Source organism: Urocampus carinirostris, chromosome 10, assembly GCF_059441175.1.
Source record: "Urocampus carinirostris isolate Australia breed hairy pipefish chromosome 10, RoL_Ucar_1.0, whole genome shotgun sequence".
Classification (NCBI taxonomy): domain Eukaryota; kingdom Metazoa; phylum Chordata; class Actinopteri; order Syngnathiformes; family Syngnathidae; genus Urocampus; species Urocampus carinirostris.
This window is the reverse complement of record NC_142358.1, coordinates 9,549,044-9,576,966: the sequence shown is the minus strand read 5'-3', so window position 1 is coordinate 9,576,966 and position 27,923 is coordinate 9,549,044. Positions and strand designations below refer to the sequence as shown.

Genomic DNA, 27,923 nt, shown 5'->3' with positions numbered 1-27,923 from the left:
CACTAGGTCAGGAGTGGCGAGCACACGGCTCTAGAACCGAATGCGGCTCTTGGCCAATCAGAATGCAGCTCTGCCTCATCATATTTTCTATATACTGTGGCTCTTTGCCTCGTTTCATGTTTATTTTTCCCCCCCTCTTAAAACACTTTTGAATCCATCGGAGTTAATAACAAATAATAAATAATATTTCGAAATTAGTTTTGCAGATTTGTTTTTATGCTGCTCCGGACACATAACTGACTGCCAATCATCTGTGTAGGTTACGTCTAATGCCGGGAAATTAAGTAAACATTTAATAAGCATGCATACGTTATATTGGGTATTTATGTATTCTATTTATTTTATTTTATTATTATTTTATTTTCAACACAAGGATACTGCTGGAAGTGTGAATTTCCCTACGGGGATGAATAAAGTATCTATCTATCTATCTATATATCTACTGTTACCCTCATGGTCAAAATGGCAAAATGCAAAGCGAAACAGAAATAGTGTTATGTTGTGTGTGTTATTGGAAATAATATGTTTTTAAATTGTGTGTGTTTGTGTGTGTCTGTCTGTCATGGCAGGTCAGTGCGTGGTGTGGCTCTTTAACTCTCACAGTTAAAAATTTCGGCTCGTTGTGTCAAACGTGTTCGCCACCCCTGCACTAGGAGGTACTAAATATCACACACTGTCCCTTTAAACTGCACAATACTGTCTTTCGATAGATTTGAGAAGTGGCGTTTTCTTCTTGATTTTTGGTCACAGCTTGTCATTATTGTGGAATGGTGGGTCCTCAAGTCAGACCAGTTGAGAATCACATCTTTAAAGGATACTGATCAAACGAGACTACCAAACAGCTGCAGCCTTCAAGGGTAGCATAATAAACAGTCTCTCTCCTTTTAAATCAGGGTGTTAAGCCTCCGGCTATTTTTTGTTTTTTTATGAGCCCTTTGGATTTTTTTTTTGCATCGCACTCTTCTTGCATCCCTGCATCCACCTCCCCATCCCTCCCACCTTCACTCCTGGCAGTGCATCCCCATCCCCCACTCGTCTGGAGCTCAGAGTTGTCTGTAGCAGCGCCACTGGGCCCCAATCAAACGCACTTCGAGCTCAAGCTAGTCCGCGCCGACCCAAACCAGAAGTCCACACGAGAGAAAGTCGACCAACACTTGTCCACGACGCGCCCAGGAGAACAGAACAAAAATCGCCTTTTTTTCCCTCGACCGAGGTGACGTTGGTGAGTGTCGTCGTCGCGTGCGTTCGTTTGGGGGGAACCCATGTCCGTGTTTGTTTCGTAGCTCTTTCTTCCCCCGTTTAGCTCCCAATTGTCCTCCGCGTTGGCTGTTTGGGAATTAGCAGGCTAGCTAGGCTAAGTGTGCTAGCTCGAATTGAAGAGTGAGGAGTTAAGAGTGTCGTTTCGGTTTGGTTGAAGTTTTCTGCGGGGTGTTAAAATGTGTTGTTCTGGTCCGGCTTGGCCCACTGCGGTCGCCCCCTCCTCTTGTTAGTCATCTGCTAATCTCACCCCGGCTAACTTGCCGATTAGCCTTTTGAATCGCGCGTGAAAGATGCAAGGATGCTAAAGTGGTTTACTCTGTTGTTTGTAGCACCAGCTACGCTAACATTCTTTCGGATTTTTGCATGGAAAGGAAGTATAAGGCCACGCGTGCAATATGTCGCAAACGTGGAGATAATTGGCAAGATGGCATCTCGGACTTGATATTCAAAATGGTGTATTGGGCTGTTTTGCGTGAGACCGTTTTTGTCAAGCAATGGCTCTTTTGAGGTTGTTACATTCGCGACTAGCGGTCAGCAACATTTTCAGTTTAATGTCTTGACAATATTCTCGCGGTAACTAGATCACTAGGGTTCTAGTCTAAATGACATACATAAAGGCACAATATATGAGCTCATCATCACTATTTTAACTCTCAATCAAGTAGTATAATAATAATAATAATAATTTCCTTGTATTGTCATTCTGTGTAACAATGTACACAGAACGAAATGTCGATTGCACCTGACCCGTTCCTCTACTTTCGAATTTCATTCGTTCTGAGAGTAACTTTGTAACCTGAAACATTGTAAGAAGAGATGCATTTTGTATGTAAATGCACTAATGCGTTCTACGCCCCTCAGAAGTACAGTATTTTTATTTTATATTTTTTAATCATAAAAAAAGTTTTAAAACATGACACTAATACATATTAATATTATATTACCACACAATAAACTTAAAACGAGAGGCACGTAGTGTAAATAAATTAAGAATAAAGGAAATAATGAAAATATTAAACTTTTTGCCTCGCATTTATCGAAAAACTGATCCAATGACATCAGGTCTTGGCAGCTTTTAACAATCCGTCAGAAATGCTCAACGCAGACATAGGGTCGGCAACTTGTCAACACTTTTTAGGGTGATTCAATTCCACAAATTCCGAGACTTAATGGAATTTTGCTGAAATGTCTTTAATTTAGGCTGATTAAATGATGACTGCATCTTGCCATAAACCCTCCTCCTTCTCGTCTGTGAACTTTGAACAGTGACGGTGACACAAAGAAATGGAAAAAAATTGGAGCATGTATTGCACACACTGGTTGTCAGGCAGATGTGAAGCGATAGCCAGTTTGTATCTGTCGAGAAACTCTTGAAGGGACAAATAGCCTTTTCTTTTCAACCCTAATGGTCTAGTGGTTAGGATTCAGCGGTCTCACTGCCACAATCCGGGTTCGATTCCTATTGGATCCAATGCTGAGCCGAAGGATTCAGCTGCATCTGTCAACTGAAGAATCATTGATCAATTATGGTGATATAAGAACACACCGCGCACCGTAACTTTTTGTTTGGAAAAAAAAAGCACATAAACATAAATACAGTACAAGCAAAATAATAAGCCTTTTTTTTCTCTGTGCAGCAGGGTACCAAATGATCCGCGGACTGAATTTTTATTTAAAACAAATGCAAACAAATTGCCAGAATTTTCTTTCCGGTAATTGCTAGTGTGTAATTCACATGACGTAAGATCACATTACATGGCTTTATTATCAGACCAATGTCTGCCACTGAAGTATTTTAATACACTGTGAGTTATGAAGGTTCATCGTTCACTTGGCATTTGCAGAACAAGACAAGCTCCAAAGCAGTATTGTGATGCAGTTTGATTGAGGAAGTCCTACTACTGATTGGTCAAAACTAGAGGGATACTCTGCTTTAAGTGTACGGCTATTTAACCATAACTGAAGTGGCCATGAATAGTTTTTTTTACCGTGATGTTGTGGCTGCTGAGAAATTAATATATTGCTGTGAGTAGGACTGTGCAATTAATTTAAATTCAATTAAGATTTATAATGTTCCACCTCACAATTACATTATTGGAATAATCATTTGAAAATGATTAGTGATAAGAGGTTATGTGTTTTACTAATACATTGCGATTTTTGAATGCTGTTATAAGGTTTGATTGCTAATTAAGGGTTCTATACCATAATTTTGCAATCGTTTCATTGCCAGCATTTAATTGCACTTTTGAGTGCTGAATTAGTATATGCTGTTGTGGCAAAGCTGTCGGATGACCTTTTCAAGGCAGTTAAATATGTGAAAACGCTATTGACCGCAGTCAGATCACAGTTGGTATATGGTCAATGCAGTTATTTATTGACTATTTCAGGGGTCTCCAACCTTTTTGAAGCAGAGGCTACTCTTTGTTACTAACTACTGCAAAAGTTTGATATGCATTTCTAAAAAAAAAACTTATCATGTTATTGCTATGGTGTTACCATGTTATTACCAGGTATATTGGAAGTAGAATTAAAAAGACTCCGTCAACTACTAAAAAATCGTTTTACTAGAAAATTACAATGACCAAGCAGCACTGAGCTATTTCCAGAGCAGGTCCACGGGCACTTCAACTTTCCCAAGAGGTTACCATGTTGGATACCCCTGGTCTATTTCATTTCGAAGAAAAGTCATATGCCCTCTAATCAATAGTTGAATGCCATCTACAAAAAGGAATCTTCAAATATTCTGTAAGTCATTCTGTTGCGGTCCAGTTTAAGTCAATTTGGTTTCGGTCAAAAGCTGCACTGCAGAAATACATGTGATTAAGTGAATGGGTGGGGAATATTATGCCTATTTGAAGGGTGGGGACGGGGGATGCCTTGAGTGCAGTCGCTTTTGAATGAATGGTTGGCTGTAAAAGTGTCAAGTGGAAATCTGGCATCTCAATGCTGGGAGTTGTTGGTTTGTTTTCGCAACACTTCTCTCCCGCGTGGTTCAAGAACGCAATGAGTTGTTTTTTTGCTACTAATTAGGTTAGATTTGCAATTTAAATGGCTTCATGCCTTCTTTGTCATTTAGTGAGAACTACACTTTCTGTAAGTGCAGATATTTTTTTCCCGCTGAAAGTGATGATTACTGACTGAAACGCAACTTTGCCAAATGTAAGGATGCCCCAGTACCAAACCAAAACTTATTTTCAGGTTCCTGGTGTTGTTTAAAAAAGCACCAAGCTTGCCCTGACTTTCGAGCTTTCATGTTTGCCATATCAGTGAAGAGTGTCTTTGTAGCCCATCTGAGCTCAGAACTGCAGCTGAACTGCAATTGATTCTCAAGTGTTTTGACCAGGCCCGATAATGCATGTTCACCATCCGCAGACTGCAATATAAAACTGCTTATTTCAGGCATCGTAATATTTCTGAGCCCTTTTTGAAAGCCCATCTTGTCCTTAATGGAGATTGACGTCACTGCATGTCGGTGGGTTCACAATTTAACAGGCTAGAAAGCATCAAAATACTCAAAGGACGCAGGCCCCAGAGCTGTGTGACTGATGAGCTTGAGAGGTAAAAGCAGAGATAGATGGCAACAGCTTTGAAAGAACGGGACATTTTTCCCCATCTGTGTAACACTGTCCCAAATTTAAAATAGCACACAGTATGCGTGTCACCATAGCAACTTTTGCATAATGATAATTGTAGTGTCAATGATATGACACCAGGGTTGGGTAGGGTTTTTAACTTGATTACTTTCAATTACTTTTGGATTACTCCAATAGCAAATATGCTAATAAAAGACAAAAGAAACTAAATATGAATAAAATTATGGCTCACAACACGTGGTAAGCTTTCTCTCCTGGCTTTGATCTCTTTGATCTCCGGCAAAACTAACATAAAATGCGACAGAAACAAAATGAAAATAAATCCAAACAGCTTGCCAACATCATTTTTGCCGTTCCATGTATTCCGTTACTCCCCAAGCCTGCAAAATTTAGTAAATTTTATTCATATTTAGTTTCTTTTGTCTTTTATTAGCATATTTGGTATTGGAGTAATCCAAAAGTAATTGAATGTAATCAAGTTAAAGTAACCCTACCCAACCCTGTATGACACAAAGCTAAACCACCAAAGAAAGACTGTGACCACCGGAGACATGTTATGGAATGTTGAATTTTCTTCTCCAAATGGTGAAAACTGCAACAATAATGTTCCAATTAGTTTGCAATGAGTTGCGTGAACTTTACATCCGTCTGAACAATTAAAAGATATACAAAAACTTACAGCATACTTATGGCATTGCCTTGTTAATCATTCAACATGGATGGGAATGGAATTGGACATGCGTCAGCCATGTCTTCCCAGGTCTTTGTTTATGTTAAGCTGGCGAAACCAAAAGTTACGCGGGAAACCTGGGAGCATTATTATTTTGCTACAATTTTATTTTGAAGCTCAAATAAACACAATATATTTATGTACAACACTTCCTGATTAACTCAAATCCGTTGTAGCCATGTGCTATAATTTTAACAGAGTGAATATTTATTAAAGAAACTGTCAGCAAGGCAACACAATAATTGTGCTAAAATGTATTGACTATATTTGATATTAATAATTATATGTAGTGTTGATAAGGCGTGTACGCTATGTTGAATAAAATAAACTTATACTTTCTTACAATAATGAGATTGATTTAAAATAAAACTAAATAAATAACATGGAGTCTGAAGTCTCTAAACAGATTTCAACATCAATAAATAATTAGTCGCAGGAGGGCTTTATTTTTTTGCAGGTGAACAAAAAAAATATGCAAACCAAAAAAATTGCAGTCTAGACATAGGCCTAGTCCTGTCTCAATGAAATATTTTTCGGACATTAATTGTGCAACAATTTTTTTATTAATCAATATTATTGCCATATCTTTTTAAATCATACAATAACTACGTATGACATTGTATGTATGAATGTACTAAGAATTTGCAAACGGGAGACATAAAAAGACAAGAAAGTAACAATTTCAACAACTAGTCTACGGTTCCAATTTATTCTGTTTTACTAAAGTATACATTGGACGGCAATCCATACTGTTTGCATCATTGTTAAGATTTTTGAAACACTGGCTTTTTTAATGTAAACGCACACGTTTGCATTTCATCATAACCTCGCAGTAGTCAAGTAACTAACTGAAAATGTGATTTGCTACCGTAACTTGAGTCAATAAAATAACATTTCCCCCTATTTAACACATTCTTTGTCATTTTAATACAAAAGATCTATTAAGAAACATTTTGCAATAATAAATTTAGGTTATCAGAATTTTGAAGGGACAGTGTGCAAGACTCAGTGCCTCCTTCTGGTACAATCAACTTTCAGTAAAAAAAAACAACAAAAAATGATTTGAATACTAGACCAAAATACAAAAACTATCATACCAGTTAATTTTTACAAAAAAGTATAGGTCGAGACCATTTTTTACACCGTGGAATCCGCACTGAAGTCTGATCCATGTTTGTACAGGATCCTCCCGCCACACTGTGTCGTGTATTACTGTATTACCAGACAACATGGTGCCATTTAGTGGTGACATATCACAAATTGGGATTTACATCCTACATTTAGGCAAGTCTTTATCTTTAGTTCAGTCTAGCGTTTTAGGAGGTGGCTGATAAATTGTTGAATCAAGAGAGATGGCTCTACACATGACATTTTACCTAGTAGCCCTGCTATTAATTACTTGATAATAAATAGTTTTGTGTACTTAAAGTAGGTTTGATCAGTTTACTTCTAACGCAAATATACAGCTGATATAACTCATATTTTGCATCATTTGCAAATTGTTTATTATCTATGATCTATGTTTGAAACTGTTGCTTGTACTGTGCAATAAATGTTGTTTTTATAACTGACATTATAAATATATTCATATTCTAATTGTTTTGTAACAATTTAGTTACTAACCATAAACAAATATTTACGTTACCAATTTCTATATACTTCCTAAATTAAAAAAGTAGTTGGCAGAATTTAAAATGCAGAAGAAGAAAAAAATCCTAATTGATTTGTATTTTCAAGCATGTTGCAGATCTTGCTCATACATTCTTGAGAATATTTCTTTGTCTTTGGTTGTTGAAACTGGTGTGTACCATTCTCCTGCGTGGAAGTGTGATAACGCCCACTGCTTTTGATTTGTTGCGGTAAGAATAGATGCCTGGTGAGGTATTATGTGGGAGGATAGAATCGACATGGGGGTTGTGTTGTAATATACTGATTTGCCAGGGATTGTTGCTTCCTCCCGTATTATCTGTGTGTGCTTGTGGTGTAATTTTATTCCTTCACAATGTCTTCTCACTATTCAATTTTTCTTTGATCACATTTTTCATTGTTTCCTCTGGGTCATTTTTGTTGTTTTAAATTGTCCTTATATTTTTAGGACACGCAAGTCACAACAAGTCAATAATAATTTTAAAATAAAATAAATAGTATTCCCTATTTTTTAGCGGGGGTTGCGTTCCAAAAAGACCCTGCAATAAGCAAAATCTGCTGAGTAGAAAAATCTATTTATAAAATACATTAAAACCAGATTATATTTTCTGTAAGTCTCATGTAAAATAAGGGAAAGACACAGTCGATACATTGGTCATATGCGTCAGTGCTTTAGCAAAGAACGTGATTTGACCCTTTTTGCGCTGCCAGGTGAACAAGCCTTTATCTAACAATCTTTTTATTGGGGGGGGTGATCATATAATATTAGTTGGGGCAAAAAATGATTGCTGGATATTGGCCGTCACCTCTATCCATGCCAAACCTACACCATTGATGACAAGTCAGGTTGGAGAACTGTAATAAAAGGTTCATCAAATGGTACAATTCTGTTGTATGTACGTGTACATTTTAAACTGCAACTTCATTGGCGCATATGTAGAGAAAATGCGGACTGTTTAACCATTTAGAATGCAGAACCAAATGCACAATGAAAATCCGCAAAGTGACAAAACCAGGAAAACCACGATATAGCAAGTACAGGCGAATTCGAAAACTTCTTAATTTAGTGCTTAGATGTGCAGAATTGACAAAAACACTTCACAAAATTCCAGATGTGTTAGCAAGGAGGCTAGCAAACTGTGTGTTGGCTCATTTCTTGAGACTAGAGTTTGTGAGGGAATCCAAAATGAAGTCCAACTAATGGAGTTCTGGCCAAATTAAGGTTCAATCCCATTACTCACCCTTCCCCTAAATTTTACTTCTTACTCTTGTAAAACATGTACACAGTGAGAGTACCAAAGTCTGAATCCTACGCAAAGCTTCATGATAAGGACATACTACACAAAAATAGTCTGATTTTGGCCCATCAGGTGCGTCGCAGGTGACACGTTCATGGATTTGTCAGCATCCAATCTACTTTGCCAACAATGACTATAATAATAATATATAACATAAAATATACACTTTTTTTATGTTTTACTCTTTGGGGTTGATTTATTTTAGATAATTTTACTCCTCATTTTTTTACTGTATTCCATTTTTATCTTTAGTTTTCAGGGCATCACTCAAGTATTTCTTAAGTTCTTTTAGATATAAGTGTTTCCAACCGTGATATATGAATAGATGTTTTTGAAAGTTTGATTTAGAGTATTTAATATTGTTCCACAGTACCACACACACACAAGCTGTCTTCTCACACGCGAGGAGCCATTTTAATGATCCTCACACTTTGCCCATACATAGTTGGGATCTTGTTAGCCAGTATTAGCTTGGTGGAGTGTGTGTGCCCTCACGTGCTTTATACAAAGCTGCTCCGCGGTTATAGTCATTTCTAACAATATAACGATCAATATTTTTTTGTAGATTACAATCTAGTTAAAGTCCTTAATGATTTAGCATTAGCATATCGCTTGCATACAGACATGTTCATCATGCGCAATTGGATTTTTTTTTTTTTTTTGTTCATTCTTTCATTACCTCCGCACACATTATCCTTTACGCGCATCTACTAGTCTATTGACATATTCTGTAATTGTGAGGAGGCCTTAGCTAAATACGTAACAGTGTATGATCTCACAGTTAATTTAGCTGCTTGGCATGTATTAATAAGCAATCTTCCATATCTTGACTTGTGCTTTTGCACATTGATTTATATATGTTTTTTATAACTATTTTTATGTTGCATTATTAGGTCGTTGTTACAATGCTTTTATAATCAAAAGCACTTGATTAGCAGGGATGAAAGAACACTGAACTCATTATTATGTTTTTTCCTGTTCACAGGATTTAAAATATATACTGTATAAGCACATACACAGAATGTACTAGATTACAGCAGGTATCATATTTTTCTAAGATAAACTGAATTCCGAATTACACCAAACCAGACACACATGGCTATATATGTTTTTTGTTTTTGTAGAGAAGTGTGCTTTCCATGTTTCATTTAGAAATTGTGTGTGCTATTTTTTTTGTGTGTAAGTGTGTTGTCTTCTCACATAATGTGTCTTTTCATTATTTGGATTATTCAAATGCATTGCTTTTATTAAACATGATAAATCTCACATAGACAAACACAAAACATGTTTACATGTTGTGCCAGAAAGCGTTTTAGCACTTTTGCCAAAATGGTTCAATCTCCTTTTTTTATAAAGTCAAATGAGTTCATGAACCTCAGGTCTATTTTCCCAGATCGGCCTTTAAAGATAGAGGTGGGACTCTTCTTAAAAACTTCTCATCGTAGATAATAATAATAATAATAATTTCCTTGTATTGTCATTCTGTGTAACAATGTACACAGAACGAAATGTCGATTGCACCTGACCCGTTGTAGCGAGCCGATGCAGCCGCAGCCAACAGAGGGCGCCGCCGACCACTTTTTAAGTCTTAGGAATGACTCGGCCGGGGCGCGAACCACCGACCTCCCAGTCTCAAAGCGGGCGCCTTACCATCTAGGTTCTTGGTTTGTGGTCTTTATTATAAATGCCAACTAAAATAATTTCGTTATGGATTACAACCGACAATTGATCTGGATGTAGGCTTTCTTTGGCCAATCTGGGTGAAAATTAGAGAACACAGTAGACCAATGTGACCTTGTAACATTTCAGTTAGCTTACCTGTAAGCTACATCACTTTGCTAAAATAAGACAGACAGATGGATGGGAACTAAAAATCCTGTTTTGAATATTCGCATCAGTAACAGAGTTGGTGAGGGTAATTTTTTTTGCTGTCAAAGTTATAAAAGTGACCAACACTCACTCACTCACTCACTCGATGCACGATGGGCTGCCCTGCTGCTATCACTAACAGTTGGCTTTTATTATTGATGCTTCCCCCCCATTTTTGGGCTGTTTTTCTTGACCTTGGATTTTGATTTTCCCTTCTCTTGTGTTCATTGTAATCATGACCTCTCACTGTTTTAATTTCAGATTTGCATATCCACTACCACTCCTTCCTCATTTGCATACAGCAAGAAATGGCGAGCGGGCATCCCACTGACAAATTCAGTTTCATGTATCAGCCAGACACGCACAAGAGGTACGCGGCACACTATTTCACTCTTGCACACACTAACATGCGCTTGCCCATGTCAGCGTAATGGAAAGTTTTTGACGGTAGGTGAGTATTGCCAATCTATGATTAGAAAACCTTTGTGCAGTTAAGTTAGCAAAGCTGAAAAAAGTTTAGCTGGTTAGGGAAGCTATTAAATTGACCTTCCCCTAAGCTAGTCAAGTATCTGGAGCGCCACATTTCTTGGTGTGATTAAATATCAGGATGGCAAGAAAAAGAGAACTTTCATAAGAAACTTGAACAGGCTATTCTTGTTCTAAGAAATGAAGGCTATTCTATGTGAGAAATTGCCAGGAAACTTAAGATCTCTTACAATAGTGTGTACTACCGAACAAACAGGCTCTAACCAGAGTATGAAGAAAAGTGTAAGGTCTTGCTGCACAACCAAGCAAGAGGACAAGCACATTATAGTCTCTAGTTTGAGAAATGGGACCTTGTAGGTCCTCATCTAGCAGTACTGTTAAATAGTAACCGCAAGACACCAATGTCAACATTTAGAGAAAAGAGGCGACTCCGCGATGCTGGCCTTCAAGGCAGAGTGGCAAAGAAAACGAAGGTAATTGCTATGGGCAAAAGAACACAGACATTCGACAACTCATTTGATGAATCAAAGTGTGACTTTTTAATGGAAAACTTGTCTGGGTGACTCCAAACTTTTGAACGGAAGTATACATATGCCGAGTTTCCGGCAACACCAATAGGTTTTTCCTAATTTGAATCAATTGGCTAATTTGCTATTCAAATGTATTATAACATAACAAATTTCTATGCAACTTACAACTAATGAAAAAGTGAATATACTTTATAAAATGTAACTCGTGTGAACAAACATCTTATTGAAAGCTGCAGACACAATCCATAAGACTCCTGTGACGTTTTATGTCACGACTTGAGTAAAATCTTTCAAGTTATATTTTGTAATCAAAGTCAGGCAAAAATACACATGTTTAGTACACTTAGCTCAAATGCAGAAACTAGCTATATGCATCCATTCTTCTTCAAGATTTAGTTCAACTGTGTTTACGATCACCTCACCTGTGCCCTTAGATGTGCATGTAGGCCATAGGCCAAACCAGGAAGTAGCTTGCCAATCACAGCATTGCAGGCATACATCGGACGTTAAACATTATTTCTCCCTATGTCTCCTGATGGTTCGTTAGAGCACGTGCACTCTCAGTTTCTTGCTCTCAGTTTTTTGCTTCATCTTGTGCTGATGCCTATTTTCAAATTGTTTACAGGAGTTTTCAGACCAAGAAAGTAATTTGATCCACTTGTTTTTTATGGACTTCACTTATTTTCGATTTGTTGCGGTTCATATTCAAATTGAACTTTTTAGAAGTGAATTATATTGATCTGTGTGATGTTGTGGCCTTCCATATAGCAAACATGAGAGGGGCAATTGCAGATTATAATCCCTCTTGGGTTTGAAAGTATTTGCTTGGGATCTGTTAATGTACACTTTGTTTTATTTTTAAAGTTAGTTATAATTTTCCCCATTACTCAGAGCTCATCTTTCCTCATGTCACAATTTATGTGCCTTGGTTAAGCAAAAACAGGTTATCTTCAGCCATGAATCCAGTTTACAGCCCTGTTCAACCTGGAACTCCGTATGGGAATCCAAAGAACATGGCCTTTGCAGGTAAGACAATCACATACAAATGACATCAATTATGTTTTGCACCTGATGTAACAATACACTAGCACAGCCTTTGTTTTGCATGTGTGTTAAACCCACATAGGTGTTTGCATCTGCCTTGGTTAATCCACTGGGATTTACTTTCTAGTGTGTTTCATCTAATTGATTGCTGTATATTGGTTGTCTCTGACAGGCTTTATTATTTTGACATTTTTAATGAGCACCAATCCAAGCGCTACCTCTGTGTGCTTGTGTGTGGCATTTTGCTGCACGATTCTTTGTTTTAATCTCTGTCACTCTCTGATTTCCAGCAGGCTATGCAGGGGGGTATCCCACCACGGCACCTACGTATACCCCAAACCTATATCAAACGGGAAGCCCCGGGTATCCACCTGGTGAGTTTAGTCTGTTTGACATGCATCTACTATAAACGGATATGCCAAATCTAGGTTGACCCTTTGATTTTCTTGACTTTCCAAAGCACAAATAGGCAGTTCGCGCATTTCAAAAACGTGCATAGATATATCCGTGCAAATAAATAAAATAAATAAATTCACAAACCGTTAAAACAAGTCATGAAATATACTCACCGCAGAGAACTGCATCTATCATCCAAAAAGTGCCACAAATCCAAGACAAAAAAATCAAACAATTAAAAATGTACCTTTGAAAAATACTTACCTCTACACTTAATACACAAAAGGAAAACTGTTTTTGAGAAGTAATGCTTTTGTTTACTTGTTAGTTGATGTTTTTAAATCAAATAAAATTCATATTCACCTCATATAGCACTTTTTATACTGTAAATGAAATTGAAAGTTTTGTATAAAAACATCAAATGTATATTTAAATCAATGCCCTTCCCAGACCGTAATATTCACTCATACACACAAAATGATTCTGTGACATAGTGAGGCAAAAATAAACAATGTGAGGAAAGGGACCTAAGGGAGGGACACTTTTAAATGGACACTGTATAGATATTGCTGTTTTGTGTAGCGAAACAGAAGTCAAGTTTACTGGCTGGCTTATGTTGACCATTTTTTTGCACCAAATGCATATTGCACAAACCCTACGATACCAAACTGTATGTAACATCCTATATGCCGACATTTCTTGGGTAAATTTTGTGTAAATTATAGCTATAACCTTATCCTCCTTGTTTTATAACCTTATCTTCTCTGTACCTTTATCTTCTTGGGTTTTTTACCTCACTGTGAATGTGTGAAACTGGAGGGTCATGCCCAATTTCGTTGTCACAATATGTTAACCCATTTTGTAACAATAACAATAAAGGTATATTCTATTCTATTCTAAGTGCAAAAAAGCACAAGGGAAAATACAACCCCTGGAGTCTCAAAATGAAAAAAAACGCACAATTGTTCTTGTCACTTTTTTGGCCAGCCTTTAACAAGCAGCAAGATGGCAGACAATCATGTCAGCTCCCTTGAAGTCAAGTCATGTTTATTTGTATAGCCCTTAATCACAGAGTCTCAAAGGGATGCACAGACCACAGACTATTGCAAACTACAGACTATTATTACAGCCATCACCTGATCTAAAACCTACATGAGGGCAAATAATACACAGGTATAGAGAGCCTCATTTTTTGCATGAATACAAATTAAGTGACTACAAAGTATATCAAAATTCACGTTTGTATGAGCAGCACGGTGGCGCAGTGGTTAGCGCGTGTGCGGCACAGTTCTGAGGTCGTAAGATCAAACGTCCTGTGTGAAGTTTGCATGTTCTCCCCGTGCTTGCGTGGGTTTCCTTCGGGCACTCCGGTTTCCTCCCACATTCCAAAAACATGCATGTCAGGTTAATTGACTGGTCCAAATTGTCCCTAGGTGTGACTGAGCGAGCGAATTGTCTGTCCCTGTTTGCCCTGGGGCTGGCTGGCAACCAGTTTAGGGTGTCCCCTGCCCACTGCCCGAAGATGGCTGGGATGGGCTCCAGCACCCCCCACAACCCTACTGAGGATAAGGGGTGCAGATAATGGATGGATAGACGTTTGTATGATAGTTTATGAATTTTTGCTCATTATTTTAAATCAATGTTGTTTTTTTTAAGTGAATGGTTTTTTTTCTACAACTAAATACTACCAAATAGCCCTCTAAGGACGATCGCTGATGGGCACAGGAAGGAGTTTAAAATTCGTCTTTAATCAGCAAGCAGATCACTTATCCCAATGAATTGTTTAAATATGGCTGCCGATTTTTATTTTATTTTTTAAATCTCACATAACTCTCGAGATGTATTTATGTACTCCTAGGAGTACATGTACCCTTTTTTGAGAACCACTGTGCTGTGTGGTGCTCACGCAAAAGTACATGCTGTCTTTTAAAAACACTTCGTATTCATCCATGCGCACACATTGTGAGGAGCTCCTGCATCTCTTTGTTCTCTTGTCCTTGTGCAGGGTAAGCTTGCTTTCATAAGCTGTGCAGCGCTAGCTAGTTGCGTGTTTGACCTTCAGGCTCCCCCTATTGACTATTCAGTTGTAATACATCTAACTGTAGACATTAATGAATTCATGTTTTCTAGGCTGCTATATCAACGGGTAATAAACTACAGTATTACTCATGCCAAATGTCTAAACTTGGTGCTTAATTGTTTCATTGATTATGCCATCTTAATGTGTTTTGAATATGCAATCCCCATTAGCAGTATTAAAGTACTATTTAAAGCAGGATTGGGGAACCTTTTTGACTCAAAAAGGCCATGTGAGCTTAATATTTAGATTTTTTTTTTGAAGGAGAGCCACACCATATATTGTAATGTTGAACAAAACCATCCCACCCGTTTGGGGACAGAAGCTAATTCTTCATCAAATTTTATTTCACTGTGTGATGTTTTATGATTAAAAGCTAGATAGATAGATAGATACTTTATTCATCCCCATAGGGAAATTCACATTTCCAGCAGTGTACCCTGTTGAAATCATAACGATAATAACAGCTTTTGTCCCATACCAACAAATCTACCACTTATTTCTGTGTCTCTCGCGCATTTCCTTAAGATTGTTAAGGCTCATTTTGATCGTAATTTTTCAAACAGTTGCCGGATACAACCGAATGTTTGATCCTACATTACACATAGTCCAGTGTTTTTCCGAATTGCTCAGTTCACAATTGAATGGATTTGGGAGTACAGTCCATAAACATGCCCGATTAAAGTCGCCGTCGACGATAAAGCTCCGTTGGGGTGTGCAAACTGCTGTTTATTGATAGCAGTGGGCAGGAGATTTAGCGCTATGCTAACGTTAGCATCCGGTGAAACGGTTAGCGGTGGAAAGTAAACAGCAAACACAAAGACCACAGTTAACTCTCCCGGTACATAGAACGGTCTGCACGATACTGCTAGAAACTCCATACCGAGTGAGCAGTGTGTGTCAATGGTTCGGCTATTATTGTAGCGCGTAGTCTCCAACCCCTGTTTTTACCGGAGTCTTCGTCTCGTTCGAGCCGGTGATGTAATGCGGCGTCGGGAAAGCCAAGACTCCGTGATGACAAAAAAAATCCTCCAATTCCGGACGTTGTTGGTGGCGATCCGCAGCTCAAATTCACTCATTGTGGACGATGGATCTGGCGTTGGTTGAACATGCTTGGGAGCGCTGGTCTGTGTGGTCGCCTTCTTAGCTCAGCCATTGTCGGCAGGCGGGCAAATCTTCCAGGGAGATCCAGTGGTCTCTGTATATCCCTCGGGATGTAGTGGATATTATTGTAAATGCGAAGGGAGTCCAAGGGAAAATATGAGGGATCGGGACACTGAAAAACAAAAGACGAACTGGAGCCCGAGCCGCAGCGTCTGCACAACGCGCCGCCATCTTGAAGTGGGTTTCTGGAATCTTGGAATGTGTGGCATAATAAATACTGTGTGTTTATGTGCCAGAAATGTTTGATTAAAACTTATATTTTGTCAGTACTTTACTCTGCCTCCCTGTTTGCCCCCGTTCAGGATACACAGCAGCGGGCACTCCTTACAAAGTGCCACCTACTCAATCAAATGGAGCACCTCCTCCGTATACCCCCACCCCGACACCCTACCCTACAGCTATGTACCCCATCCGCAGTGCCTATCCACAGCAGAACTTGTACACACAGGTAAGAACTGTATTTAACATAACCCAGGAAAATATTTTCGCAAAATGTTGGAGGGGATATGTGATAAACCCATACTAAGTCCTGTATTCTCCGCACTATAAGGCGCACCGGATTATAAGGCAAAAAAATTGCCTTGTCATGTATTTGTCATACATTGGGGGCACCGGACTATAAAGCGCATTGAATTTAGATTACTGTAAGAGCTACTGTGTGTATTCATGGATAATTGTTGGGCTTTTTATACACCCGTGCTATGTATCAATGCAAAGATTGATCAGTCCATCAGTGTCGCTGCTCAAAATCGCAAAATGTTGTATGCAATGCAAATCAAACCTGAGAAGTGGTGGTTAGAACGTTGACTCTACTACTAGACCACCAGTGGTACAGATGACGTATGGTAAGGCATTAGAGATCATCTCATTATCACACTATTTTACTTAAGGTGCCAGAAACACAGATTTTCACCGTGCATTTTGTTCTGGATTCTGTCAGGTAAACAGTCTCCCCACTTCTTTAACTGTGCATCAATAATGTTGCTGTTTAATATGTGAATGTGCCTAAAAGAGCTTATATAGTACTTTGTTGAAAGGCTTTCTGTTTCCAACATTCTCTAACATTTGTTGTTGAATAAGGGGAGAACCCGTTTTACCTATGAATATGCACTATGCAAACTTGTGTTTCTGTGATTGATCCATGTTTAATTAGTGTGATTATGAGAAGTTCTAATGCTTTAGCGTATGTCAGCTGTATAGTACCGCTGGTGGACTAGTGGAAAAATGGTCGGCACTCTCACCACCACTACCTGGGTTAGATTGTCTTTGTTTACAATGTTATGTGATTTTGGTCAGCATTACCAATCGTTTCCACAGCATTATGCAGTGGTTCAGCAGGTTGCAAGGCGCTCATTCAAATGTCTGGCCAAATTGGGTTTTTGGGGTGCACTTTATAGTCTGGAAATTGCTGAGCAACAGTCATTTGATTTTAATTTCTTGCATATTTCCAGGGTGCATATTACACCCAACCTGTGTATGCAGCTCAACCACATGTTATCCATCACACCACTGTAGTGCAACCCAACAGCATTCCCTCTACAGCTCTTTATCCAGCCCCTGTCCCTGTGCCCAATCCTCGTAATAACGGTATGGCTGCCATGGGGATGGTAGCCGGGACAACCATGGCCATGAGTGCAGGTAGGACCATGCGCGAGGCACGTGTAGTAGTAGTATTGGATGAGTTTTTTTCCCCATAAGTATTTTGCAACAATTTTAGCTCAAACCTCAAATTGAACTGATGTTTATAGTTTAGTAAACACGCAAATGCAGGGGAGAATACATCAATGGATTTCAAACTTGCAAGTAGAACGGGGAGAGAGAGCCTAAAATTCAGACAAAGGATTCCAACCTGTTCTAAAGTCCTTCCCATGAGCCGTTTCTTTTTATTAAATCTTCTAGGTTACAAATGCAGATCCGCCCAAAAGGGTGTGGTTATCTAAGAACAGCATTAAGATTGGCTGATAGTGATATCGATGTTAGTGGGGGTTCTAAAACTTGCGGCTCAGGAGCCATTTGCAGCCCTCATAATGATAGTTTGAGGCTAGTCTGTAGTTTGTAATAGTTGGCGGTCTGAGCAGCACTTTGAGACTTCTTGTGATTAAGGGCTATGCAAAAAACATGACTTGACATAAACCTTTCTGAGACCCTAAGTTCGGCAGCCCCTGAGTAAATTGAGACTCCTCATGTAAATAGCTCTTAATAGTCAAAGCAACGAGCAAAAGTGCGCATTAATAGTGAACATAATGAACTGGCATACTATGCAATCTCCTTTGCAGGTGTCCAATATTACAAACTGAATTGACTTGTCAATCACAAAAGGAAAACAGTTCTAACTTTCTGAAATAGTCTAAAACACTTTTTACCACTTTAATAAAACTGTGATTTAAAAAAAAAAAAAAAAAAAAAAAATCCGGTTATAATATTTCTCACCATATTTTTGACCCTGCGCCATAGGATAAACACAGGAAAATGTTGACATTTTAACTTTTATGACTTTTTTCAAAGGGACACTGCTGACTACACCCCAGCACGCCCCGATTGGTGCACACCCTGTTACTGTGCCCACTTACAGGCCGCAGGGCACACCTGGATACAGTTACGTTCCCCCTCACTGGTAAAGTCTACCAGTTCATGTAAGTGTCTCTCTCTTGATTCAAGGTTTGTATGGATGCTTGAAATCCTTGACAATGCTTGACTTTTAATGTTGTGTTTTCAAGGATTTTAAAGTTCTTGCATTTTGGCTGAGGTTCTTCTAAATCTTTGAAATTGTTGCTTTATTTCACAACTCTGCTTTAACAGACGTGACACTGCTTTGCATTTCTTACCCACTTGATTTACTTCAGCTGGCAATGTGTTTACGGCATTGTCCTATGAAGCATCATCGCCCCCTGCAGGTGCGCCCAAGAGGACAGATGTATGCTGCACATAAACAGGGCACTCTGTTCACCTAATAACTCCCAACGACAGGTGCTGGGCCACACCAGTTGGGAAGAACTATTGTCACATCATTTACCGTACACAGTCGCACGTGTGTATGCCAACCCCTAATTAGTCTAGGGTTAAGGCGAGGAAAAAAAGATGATTTAGATTCACAAATATATTCGGTTCACTCAAAATCTAAAAATCATATGTCTTGATGAATGCACACGCAAGATTAAAAATCGCAAAGTAAATCACAAATATATGTGAGTATCTGCAATATATATGATTCACGCCAGATGTCTCCTTTTAATGATACTGGAGAAATTGGAAAATTAGCTTTGAAAGTCCTTAAAAAGTGGTTGAATTTTGCAATTGAAAAGCGTGTATGAACCCAATGATTCCCTCTGCATTACGTTTCTCTCCCCACGTTTTCCTTTGAAACTTGATGTGCCGTTTTTAAAAGCATCAAAAACCCTTACCTGTATAATCTGTTCTGTTTTCACCAGGACTGGAGTCCGCCATCATATGCAACTGTTCGAAACTGAGTCAGACTCCCGGTAACCATGGAAACACAGCACCATGTCTGCAGAACAAAACTAAAGTGCAACAGCCACTTTACTATCAATCTTTATCATTTTGACAAAAGCTGCTTTTGTTTTATTTCAGTTTTCATTTGCCAACCAGTCATTACTATGTTTTGATCTACTTTTTTAAATCCAAACTTTTAGGATTCCTCCACACCCCTACTTTCTTTCTGTTTTTGTCATTGAAACCTTTAGGAGGAAGCAGACCCATGCCGGGTGTTGTTCCTGTGTGTGGTAGGAAAAGGGGGGTTGAGGAGTTATATGTGGTCTTGCCTGCCACTCAGTTGGTTGGAAATTATAGCGCACTTATTTCTCAATATCATTTCAAAACTTGACTGATGCTGCCAAATTTTCGGAAAAGTAGAAATCGGCACAGGGTTTAAATACCCAATTTGTGCAGTATTTTAAACATTTATAATCCTTTGCCTTCCCCCCCACTTCAATTTGCTTCGAGGTTCTTTTTTTTCCACTGACAGTTACTGCTTATTCAGCTTATTTTTGATTTTCATTCCAACCTCACTTGTCTTCCAACAGCTCACTGTTTTGTGATCTCTTACTTGTCTTCATGCGCATGCATTGTATACTGCTTCCGGCAGTGTACAAGCATCATTTGTAGTCCATGCTTTTAAGAAAAATTGTTATTTCACGCCACATACTATGCAGGCTAGTATGTAGTGAAACTGTCAACGATTAGAGGTAGAAAGCATTTTATGGTCACATAATTCATGTTTATAGATTGCTGTCACTCAATATGTTCAGCAAATGTTAAAATATTTACAATAACCGTTTGAACGGAACAGGTGGTCGTAAATACATTCACTAACACAGGCACTTCTGTGTTTGGCGAGAGAAAGGGTGAAATGACCACCATTTGGCACTTAATGTACAGTATTCTGATTTTTGTTACTGATCAACACAAAAAAATTGTGGAAAACAAAAGGGATTGTGTTGGTCGGTGGCTATTTGGCAGTGAGAGACATATTCTGTTTGTGGAATCTTACCTGCAAGGGCATGCACAAACACCTAGTTGTTTTTCACTTCAAGTTTATTTTCTAACCAATCATGTTGCCTCGTACCCACAATGGGATGAGGACAATAACCAAACACTGAGCAAACTCTGATTAATTTTCATTGGCTGTTCTTGATTTTGACAACAAAAAAGTGACTGCCTGTGAGGGGAAGCACAATTTTGATTTTTTTAGAATAACCTGATTTTGATGCAATTGAAATAAGTACTGTAAATTCCGGACTACAAGCCGCTACATTTTAAACACTGGTTGGGCTTTTTGTGGTGGCACGGAGGACAACGGTGAGCTGCTCTTTTCAACAACGCATGTGTTCTAAAGACATAACTTTGCGGTGATGTCTGGAATTATTTATGACGGCCCTTGAGAGAAATTATTCAATATTTTTGCCAACGTTATTCATGTAATACATAACAGAAGCAAAACTTGTGGTTTAACAGTGCTTTATTCAATTATTACCAAGTTTTCACATATTTCTAATTAAGTCCTTAATTTATAGATCCGAATTGAACAGCAACGCCATACTTTTCTTTCCGGCATTGCTGGAGTTTCTTTCAATCCTCCAGGAATGATAACAAGTCTTTGCAATTTGGTCTATTACAATGGCAACCACCAATGATGACACAAAAATACACATCTGTGTTGCATTCTGACACTATTCTCTACAGTATGGTTGCACTGGTGCTGTCGTCTAGAGATAAACGGCTCAGTCCCAGCCCTTATTCGCATTTAATTTCAGCGCAGTAGTGAATACGTGCTTGTCCTGGTAATTACTGTCTTGAATTGTCACGTGATCCATAAACACATTATATAAACAGGACAGAGGACTCTGTTGTGATTTGACGCGCTTAAGAATTAGAGTAAGTACAGTACATGAAGTTTTTTTTTTCTTTTTTTTTTGCACTCCTGCTTAGATGGTAATGCTAAATAGGTAATATTCACGGTTGGGGACACAGTCTGTAAACGAGTGTCAGGGCACAATGTGTAAACTTCCTGTTCTAGAGATTTCCCTGCTGGTTGTTTTTAATGTAAGAAATGGAGGTAAATAAGTTCATTTTTATGTCTGTTTAAGCCAGCCTCATCAACATCATTAAGTTTCGTTCTTAAATCTGAGCGTGCGGCTTTTGTTCAGGTGCGCTTTGTAGTCCGGAATTTTCAGTAACAAAAATTGGCGTCGTAAAGTTGTATCAAGAAAATAGTGCTTAATTCACCATCACCTGGGTAAAGTAACACAAGACTTGCTCAAAATATCTAAACCCAAAGGGTTGTGTAACCCAAACTTTGGTTAACTTGGATTATTTGTGACAAAAATTGTAATTCTCAAAAATGTCAGTCAGTGATGAGTGTGTGTATTCCACACCATAAATAATAAATAGCACTTATTTCAGTGGACAGGGAATTTCAATTTTGTCAATAAAACCTTTGGTTATTGGTTCCTCAACTCCACATGAATTTTAGGACCGTGGCATTTTCAGGTTTTACAGGGGGAAATCACTCAACTGATTGATGAACACATTTTAAATAGCTTTTACAGCAAATGTATTTAGTTGAGGTGGTTTGATGTTGCAATAAAATAAGGGGGATTAACTCATACTTGTTAACAGTGATTCTGATTATATTTTTCAGCTTTTGGAGTATAAAAAAATTGTGTATTGGGATTTTTTTTTGTTTTTTGTTTTTTTGAAGGCTCCATTTGCAGCAATACAGATTTAAGATAAACATATCATTAATTTACTTATTGAATAACGTTGTGAGGAACTATCGCACAAATAAACACAATAGAATAAAATAATTTGTAACTATAATACTAAACCAGGTACCTAAAGGGTTTGTACGGCAAGAGTGTTGTGACACTATTTATATTTCAAAAAATAAGACAAAGTCTAGTGGCTTACTCTCGGTCCACAAATGTTTATACCCCATTTCACAAGAAATATTGTGTTAAGCTGCTGTTTGAAAAAATACTTAGTTTTCAAATTGGGTGTTGTAGTTAGGATGTTGCAAATAATATAAAACAGGAAGATTTCAAACACATTTACTATGGAGGACCGATCCTGCCACATGTAGAAGAAAATAGATAAATGGTTGGTTGGATCCCTTAACCACAAATTGACCTTATTACCTTATACCTTATTGTCAAGTGACATTTATTTGTATAGTTCTTGTTCACAAAAAGTCAAAAGACTGCACAGGCCACAATTACACAATCCCCTGATCTGGAACCCGCATGCGGGAAAGTAAAAACTCAAAAACTTTCGCATGAGAGAAAACAAGAAACCTTGAGAATGGGCCACAAAAGAGGTAATCCCCCATGAAATAAATATTTTTGAAACGTGAGCCTGTGCTAGATCCTTGGGGCACTCCAGAACTTGAACGAAATGTTTTAAGCGCATTTCGAAAAGGGTATAAAATCAGGCCATTAGGGGGCGTTCTAATTTAAACCAACCTAGATCCTTAACCAAATTCTGTCCTGTCAGCAGATTATTGTGTTTTTTTTTAAAGTGTAATTTATTTTAAGATTATTCTGCAAAAATAACCTGTGAAAACATGTGAACGTATTTCGCCGTTTTAAACATTTCTCGAGAAAAAAAAATCAGATACTATTTGAAAATTTGTGAAATCGTTAGCCAATAAAATAAGGTGTATTTGTTGTAGTTATGTTCTTTTTTTTTTTTTTTTTTTTTCATAAAAATGAAAGGTAAAATGTAAATACTAATCTGCCATGGAAAAATGCCATTTTGGGTATTGGTTTTATTACTTGAGTAGAAAAAAATATAACAGAATAAGACATAAATTAAGGCATAATTCACGTGATATCTAAATATATTACAAATGCAATTTATTTATATATTTATGCACGTTGTCATATTTTTGTCATTTATTTTGGTATTTTGTAGTTATGCATTTCATATTATATTTTCTCGTATTTTCTCATTTATTTTGTCATGTGTTTTGTCAAAAAATGTTATTCAAATGAGGGGGCGGGTTAAACTGGCTGAGCTTTTTACCTATTGTTTGATGAACGAGTGCATGGTCAATTGCAATACCTTTCAACCAATAGGTGAAAAGCTCAGGCAGTTTGACCTGCCTCCCCATTTGAATAACGTTTTGTCGCAATGAAGTACATGACCAAATACACAACCATATACTCTGCTAAGTAGTGACCAAACTTGAGCAAAATACACAAAAAAATACACGTCTAAATACAGAAACAAACGACGAAATGCATGAATAAATCGATAAATTGCATTTATGTCATAATTATTTCTTACATGAGGAATTTATGTGTTTATATGGTGTATATATAGGTAGTTGTTTATTTCTACTCATGGCAGGATCGGTACTCCCTAATCCACTACCATTGACGGCTATATACGTCATTGGCATTAACTGATTCAATCGCGTAGGTGGCTATAGACGTCAATGGCAGTGACTATGTTAATACAAAAAGAAAACATATTTTGTAAAATAAGTAATTTAGTTGTCTTAAGGATTCGTTTAACTTTCAGTATTTTTTCCCACTGGGCCGTCGCACATAATCGGTATGCATAATATTCAGGTGTCTAACTATAGCATCGAAAAATGCAGTATATTTATACAGCAAGTGGTACAGTAATGCATTTCTAGCTAAGCATGGTAGCACCCGTGAGGCAGCTATCGGCTGTGATATGTTATTGTTATTTTTTTTTTAATCTGGGAACTTCTCTGCAATTATTTTGTCCTTGATGGTATATCAGCGAGAAGGGGAATTAGCTTTTCGGGTGTATGAATGAGCTCACATTTTGGAGGCCAAGGGAGTTCTCACCCGAAAAAAAAAAAACCTGCTCCCTATCGTTTACGGATGCTCGACAGCCCCCGAACCCTCTGTGCCATATATATCTGTTGTTCTGTAACTTTTTTTCTTCTCTTAAGTAACTGTTGAACTCTTGTTAAGTCTTGCCTCTGTGAATCTTGTTTACTTCTGATGGTCCTCTATTCTGTTGCCTGTCTGAATTTGAACCTGTTTTGCTGTTTTACTTACCGTCTTACCTTTTTTTGTTTGCCCGCAACTTTCCGGAGTGGTGATTTAATCACCCAAAGAGTCTTTTTTGGATAACAAGGACGAAAAATGTTGCCATGTCAGTACTGTTCCTTTCATTTGAGCCTTTGCCTTTCAAACTAATCCAGGGGTGGGCAAAATATTGCCCATGGGTCACACGTGGCCCCTCAAACATTTGAATCCGGCCTGCAAAATTGTAATGATAATATGTATAAAATGATATAAGAGTACTATTTTTTTCTACAATGTACTCATGATATTTCATTTCCATAATCCACCATTCAAGTCTTCAATTTATTGATCCAAATTGGACAGCAGCGAAAGTTATACATCAAAAACCCTACACTTCTTTTTCTGTACCATCGCTGTCAATGTAAGTTTGCATTAATACTCGAGGGACGATAACAAGCGAATGCAATTTGGTTGATTACTGGACCTATATCAACAACACAAAGACACGTGTGTGTTGCAATCTGGAACTATGGTTGCTCTGACGTTGTCATCTAGAAATATAGAGCTCACTTATTACGCGACACATCCGTCATTCTTTCGGCGCAGTAGTTAATATGTGCTCATCTTGAATGGTCGCGTGATCCGAAAACATGTGATGTTAACAGAAGAGAGCACTTTGTTGCAATTGTATGGGTTTCTGAGTGTTAATCCGTAAAGTACATTGAGTTTTGTTTTGAGATCGACAGGCGAGAAAGGGACTTAATCGCTGCACAATCTGTTACTCTTCTGTACTAGACATTTCCCTCCTGTTAAATGTGACCAATGGAAGTGACGTAATCCATTCTTATGGCTTTTTACATCTGCGACTTAAAATCCGATGTGGATAGTACAAAAAATTGGGTTTCTTACCTGAATTTGCCCATACGACTCTTATTTAGGTGCACTCTAAAGTCTTGTATTAACGCTAGTTTATTTTTATGGCTGTCAAAGCTTGCGGCTTAGTCTGGTGAGGCTTTCACAAAGACAAAATTGAGTTTCGTTCTTAAAATTGCACTCCATGTGTTTTAAAAACGGTTTAATCGGCCAAACAATGAAATATAAAAAGTACATGTTGTAGATGTCTGCACGTTTATTCATGAATGCATATAATCTCCTATTCTTAAAACATTGTCTCAATATTTGTTTTTATATTTTTATTTTGCATGAACGGAATATTCAAAACCGCCATTTTTTTAGCCCAATGCAGCCCGCAACTCAAAAGCTTTGCCCACCCTTGCTCTAAAACATGAAAAAAGCTCAATTTAAAGGCACCTGTGGTTTCAAATACTGAAAAGGAAAAACATTGCACAAACCGCTTCGATTTGCTATCTTTAAGTTATTAATGCTTGAAACAAATATACGTATCAATTTTACTGCGAGTGGGCCGATCTTAAAAATAACAGTAAAGAGATAATTCAAGGGACAGTGTGTTTTATTTGACAAATAGCTGTTGCTGCATGGTGTTGTGCAACTCAAGTGCTACAAAGCACAAGGAAGAATACAAACCACGGAGACTCAAAGTGACCAAAACGCACCATTTTTAAAAAAAAAAAATTTGCCGAGGTTTTTGGGTACCCGTAGCGTCAAGATGGCTGACAATGATGTCAGCGACCGAGTGAGCCTCATGGTGTTTTTTTTTTATAATTTCTCGACCTACAAGTAATTTTTGATGATGTATTTTTGTTTATTATTTAAATATTTTTTATTGTTAATCAATTGTGTTTTTAACCACTAGGAGGAACTAAATAATACACACTGTCCCTTAGAGGTAAAGGTGTTCTAAGTAGGTAAAAAAGAGATATAGGTCAAGGGTTGGAAACCAGGGGCTCTGGAGCTGCATGCGGTTCTTTGGCGCTCCTAGTAGCTCCCTGACACTTTTTCAGAAAGGTTGATAATGGAAAAATATGTGGTATCTGTAGGAGAAAATCATGACACAAACAACGATTTCCAGTGAATATAGACGTATAAGTACAGTACGTCTTGCCTTCCTTATAAGACTAATAGATAGCTTTTAATTTTTTGCAGCTCTAAATATGTTTTTTTGCTCCTATATGGCTCTTTCAACATGTTGGGTTGCCAAACTCTTGTATAGGTCTTGTTGCTATTATATTAACACGATAAAATGCAGTGGTGCTCGCATATTGCCTCTTTAAATGTTGAAGCTAGAGCAGCCAATTTATTTTGCTGTTATAGATCATTAGACAAAACAATTGGCTCAAAGCGTTTGTTTTTCATGGCGAGGCTTCCTCATTCGATTTCGTTCCTCCAAATTTAATTTGCACTTGAATTTAAAAATCTGCAGTTAACACTCAGATGTGTTTAGGAGAAACGAAGGTACTTACCTTCTTTATTCCGTGCTTGGCTTATTTGGAGAAAACTGTTAACTGGTCTGTTTTTGCTTTTTTTTTCCCCCCTTACTCTTTGACAGTGAAAGTGACCAAACCAGAGAAATTTCTCTACCATGTTCACTACTAATTTCTTTATCCTGCCTTGTTGTTAAAAAGTCTTATTTTCTTATTACAGTGCCTTGTAAAAGTGTGCGCCCCCCCCCCCCCCCCCCCAAAAAAAAAAAATGAATAATTTTTTGGGCATGTTTTCATAGTTCAGGTTTCAAACTTATAGATACAAAACCTAAAATATTTTCTGAGAATCAACAACATGTGAGACACAATCGTGAAAAGAAACCAGATTTATCCAACATTTTATATTGTGCTAACAAAAGAATTGAAAAGTAGAGGTTGCAATCATGTTCTTTCGTACAAAACAGCTCAGGTTGTGTATGGGGTTGAGGGTAGTCATTTGTACAAAGCAGTTTTCAGACCTTTTCACAAATGCACTACAAGATTGAGGTCTGGACTCTGGCAAACCCATTCTAACACTTACATCGTTAGTTTTCAACCCTTGCATTGTTGATTTTGCGTTATGTTTATGGTCCTGGTTAAATGTGAACCTGTGCCCCATTCTCAGGTCTCTTGCAGACTCCAACTGATTTTCTGCTAGTACTTCCCTTTATTTAGCTACCTCCTTCGTTCCATCAACTCGAGCGATCTTCTTACTCCAAGCTGAAGAAAAAAACCCTGGGCATAATGCTGCCACCACCATTTTGGACAGTGGGGATGATGTTTTCACATTGATGTTCAGTGTTACTCTTACACCAAACAAAACGCTTTGCATTCAGCCCAAAAAGATCAATTTTGGTCTCATCTGACTCGATCACTTTGTTCCACATGTTATTTGTGTCTCCTATGTGGCTTCTTGCAAACGC

At 37.9% G+C, this 27,923-nt stretch overlaps 1 protein-coding gene across 2 annotated transcripts; it reads left to right on the top strand.

Annotated features, from left to right (window-relative positions):
- Nucleotides 1-840: 840 nt before the first annotated feature.
- Nucleotides 841-27,201, top strand: fam168a (family with sequence similarity 168 member A). 2 transcript variants are annotated; one of them, XM_088345051.1, is made up of 9 exons: nucleotides 841-857; nucleotides 1,015-1,222; nucleotides 10,662-10,770; nucleotides 12,351-12,442; nucleotides 12,751-12,834; nucleotides 16,400-16,545; nucleotides 17,549-17,735; nucleotides 18,603-18,730; nucleotides 19,526-27,201. In XM_088345051.1, the coding sequence occupies exons 3-8, from the start codon at nucleotides 10,709-10,711 to the stop codon at nucleotides 18,713-18,715; spliced, it is 684 nt and encodes a 227-aa protein (XP_088201177.1). In that variant the 5' UTR covers nucleotides 841-857; nucleotides 1,015-1,222; nucleotides 10,662-10,708; the 3' UTR covers nucleotides 18,716-18,730; nucleotides 19,526-27,201. The 2 variants fall into 2 exon arrangements, with proteins under 2 accessions (XP_088201177.1, XP_088201178.1); XM_088345052.1 differs by lacking the exon at nucleotides 841-857 and having other exon boundaries at nucleotides 922-1,222; nucleotides 12,754-12,834.
- The last annotated feature ends 722 nt before the right edge of the window (nucleotides 27,202-27,923 follow it).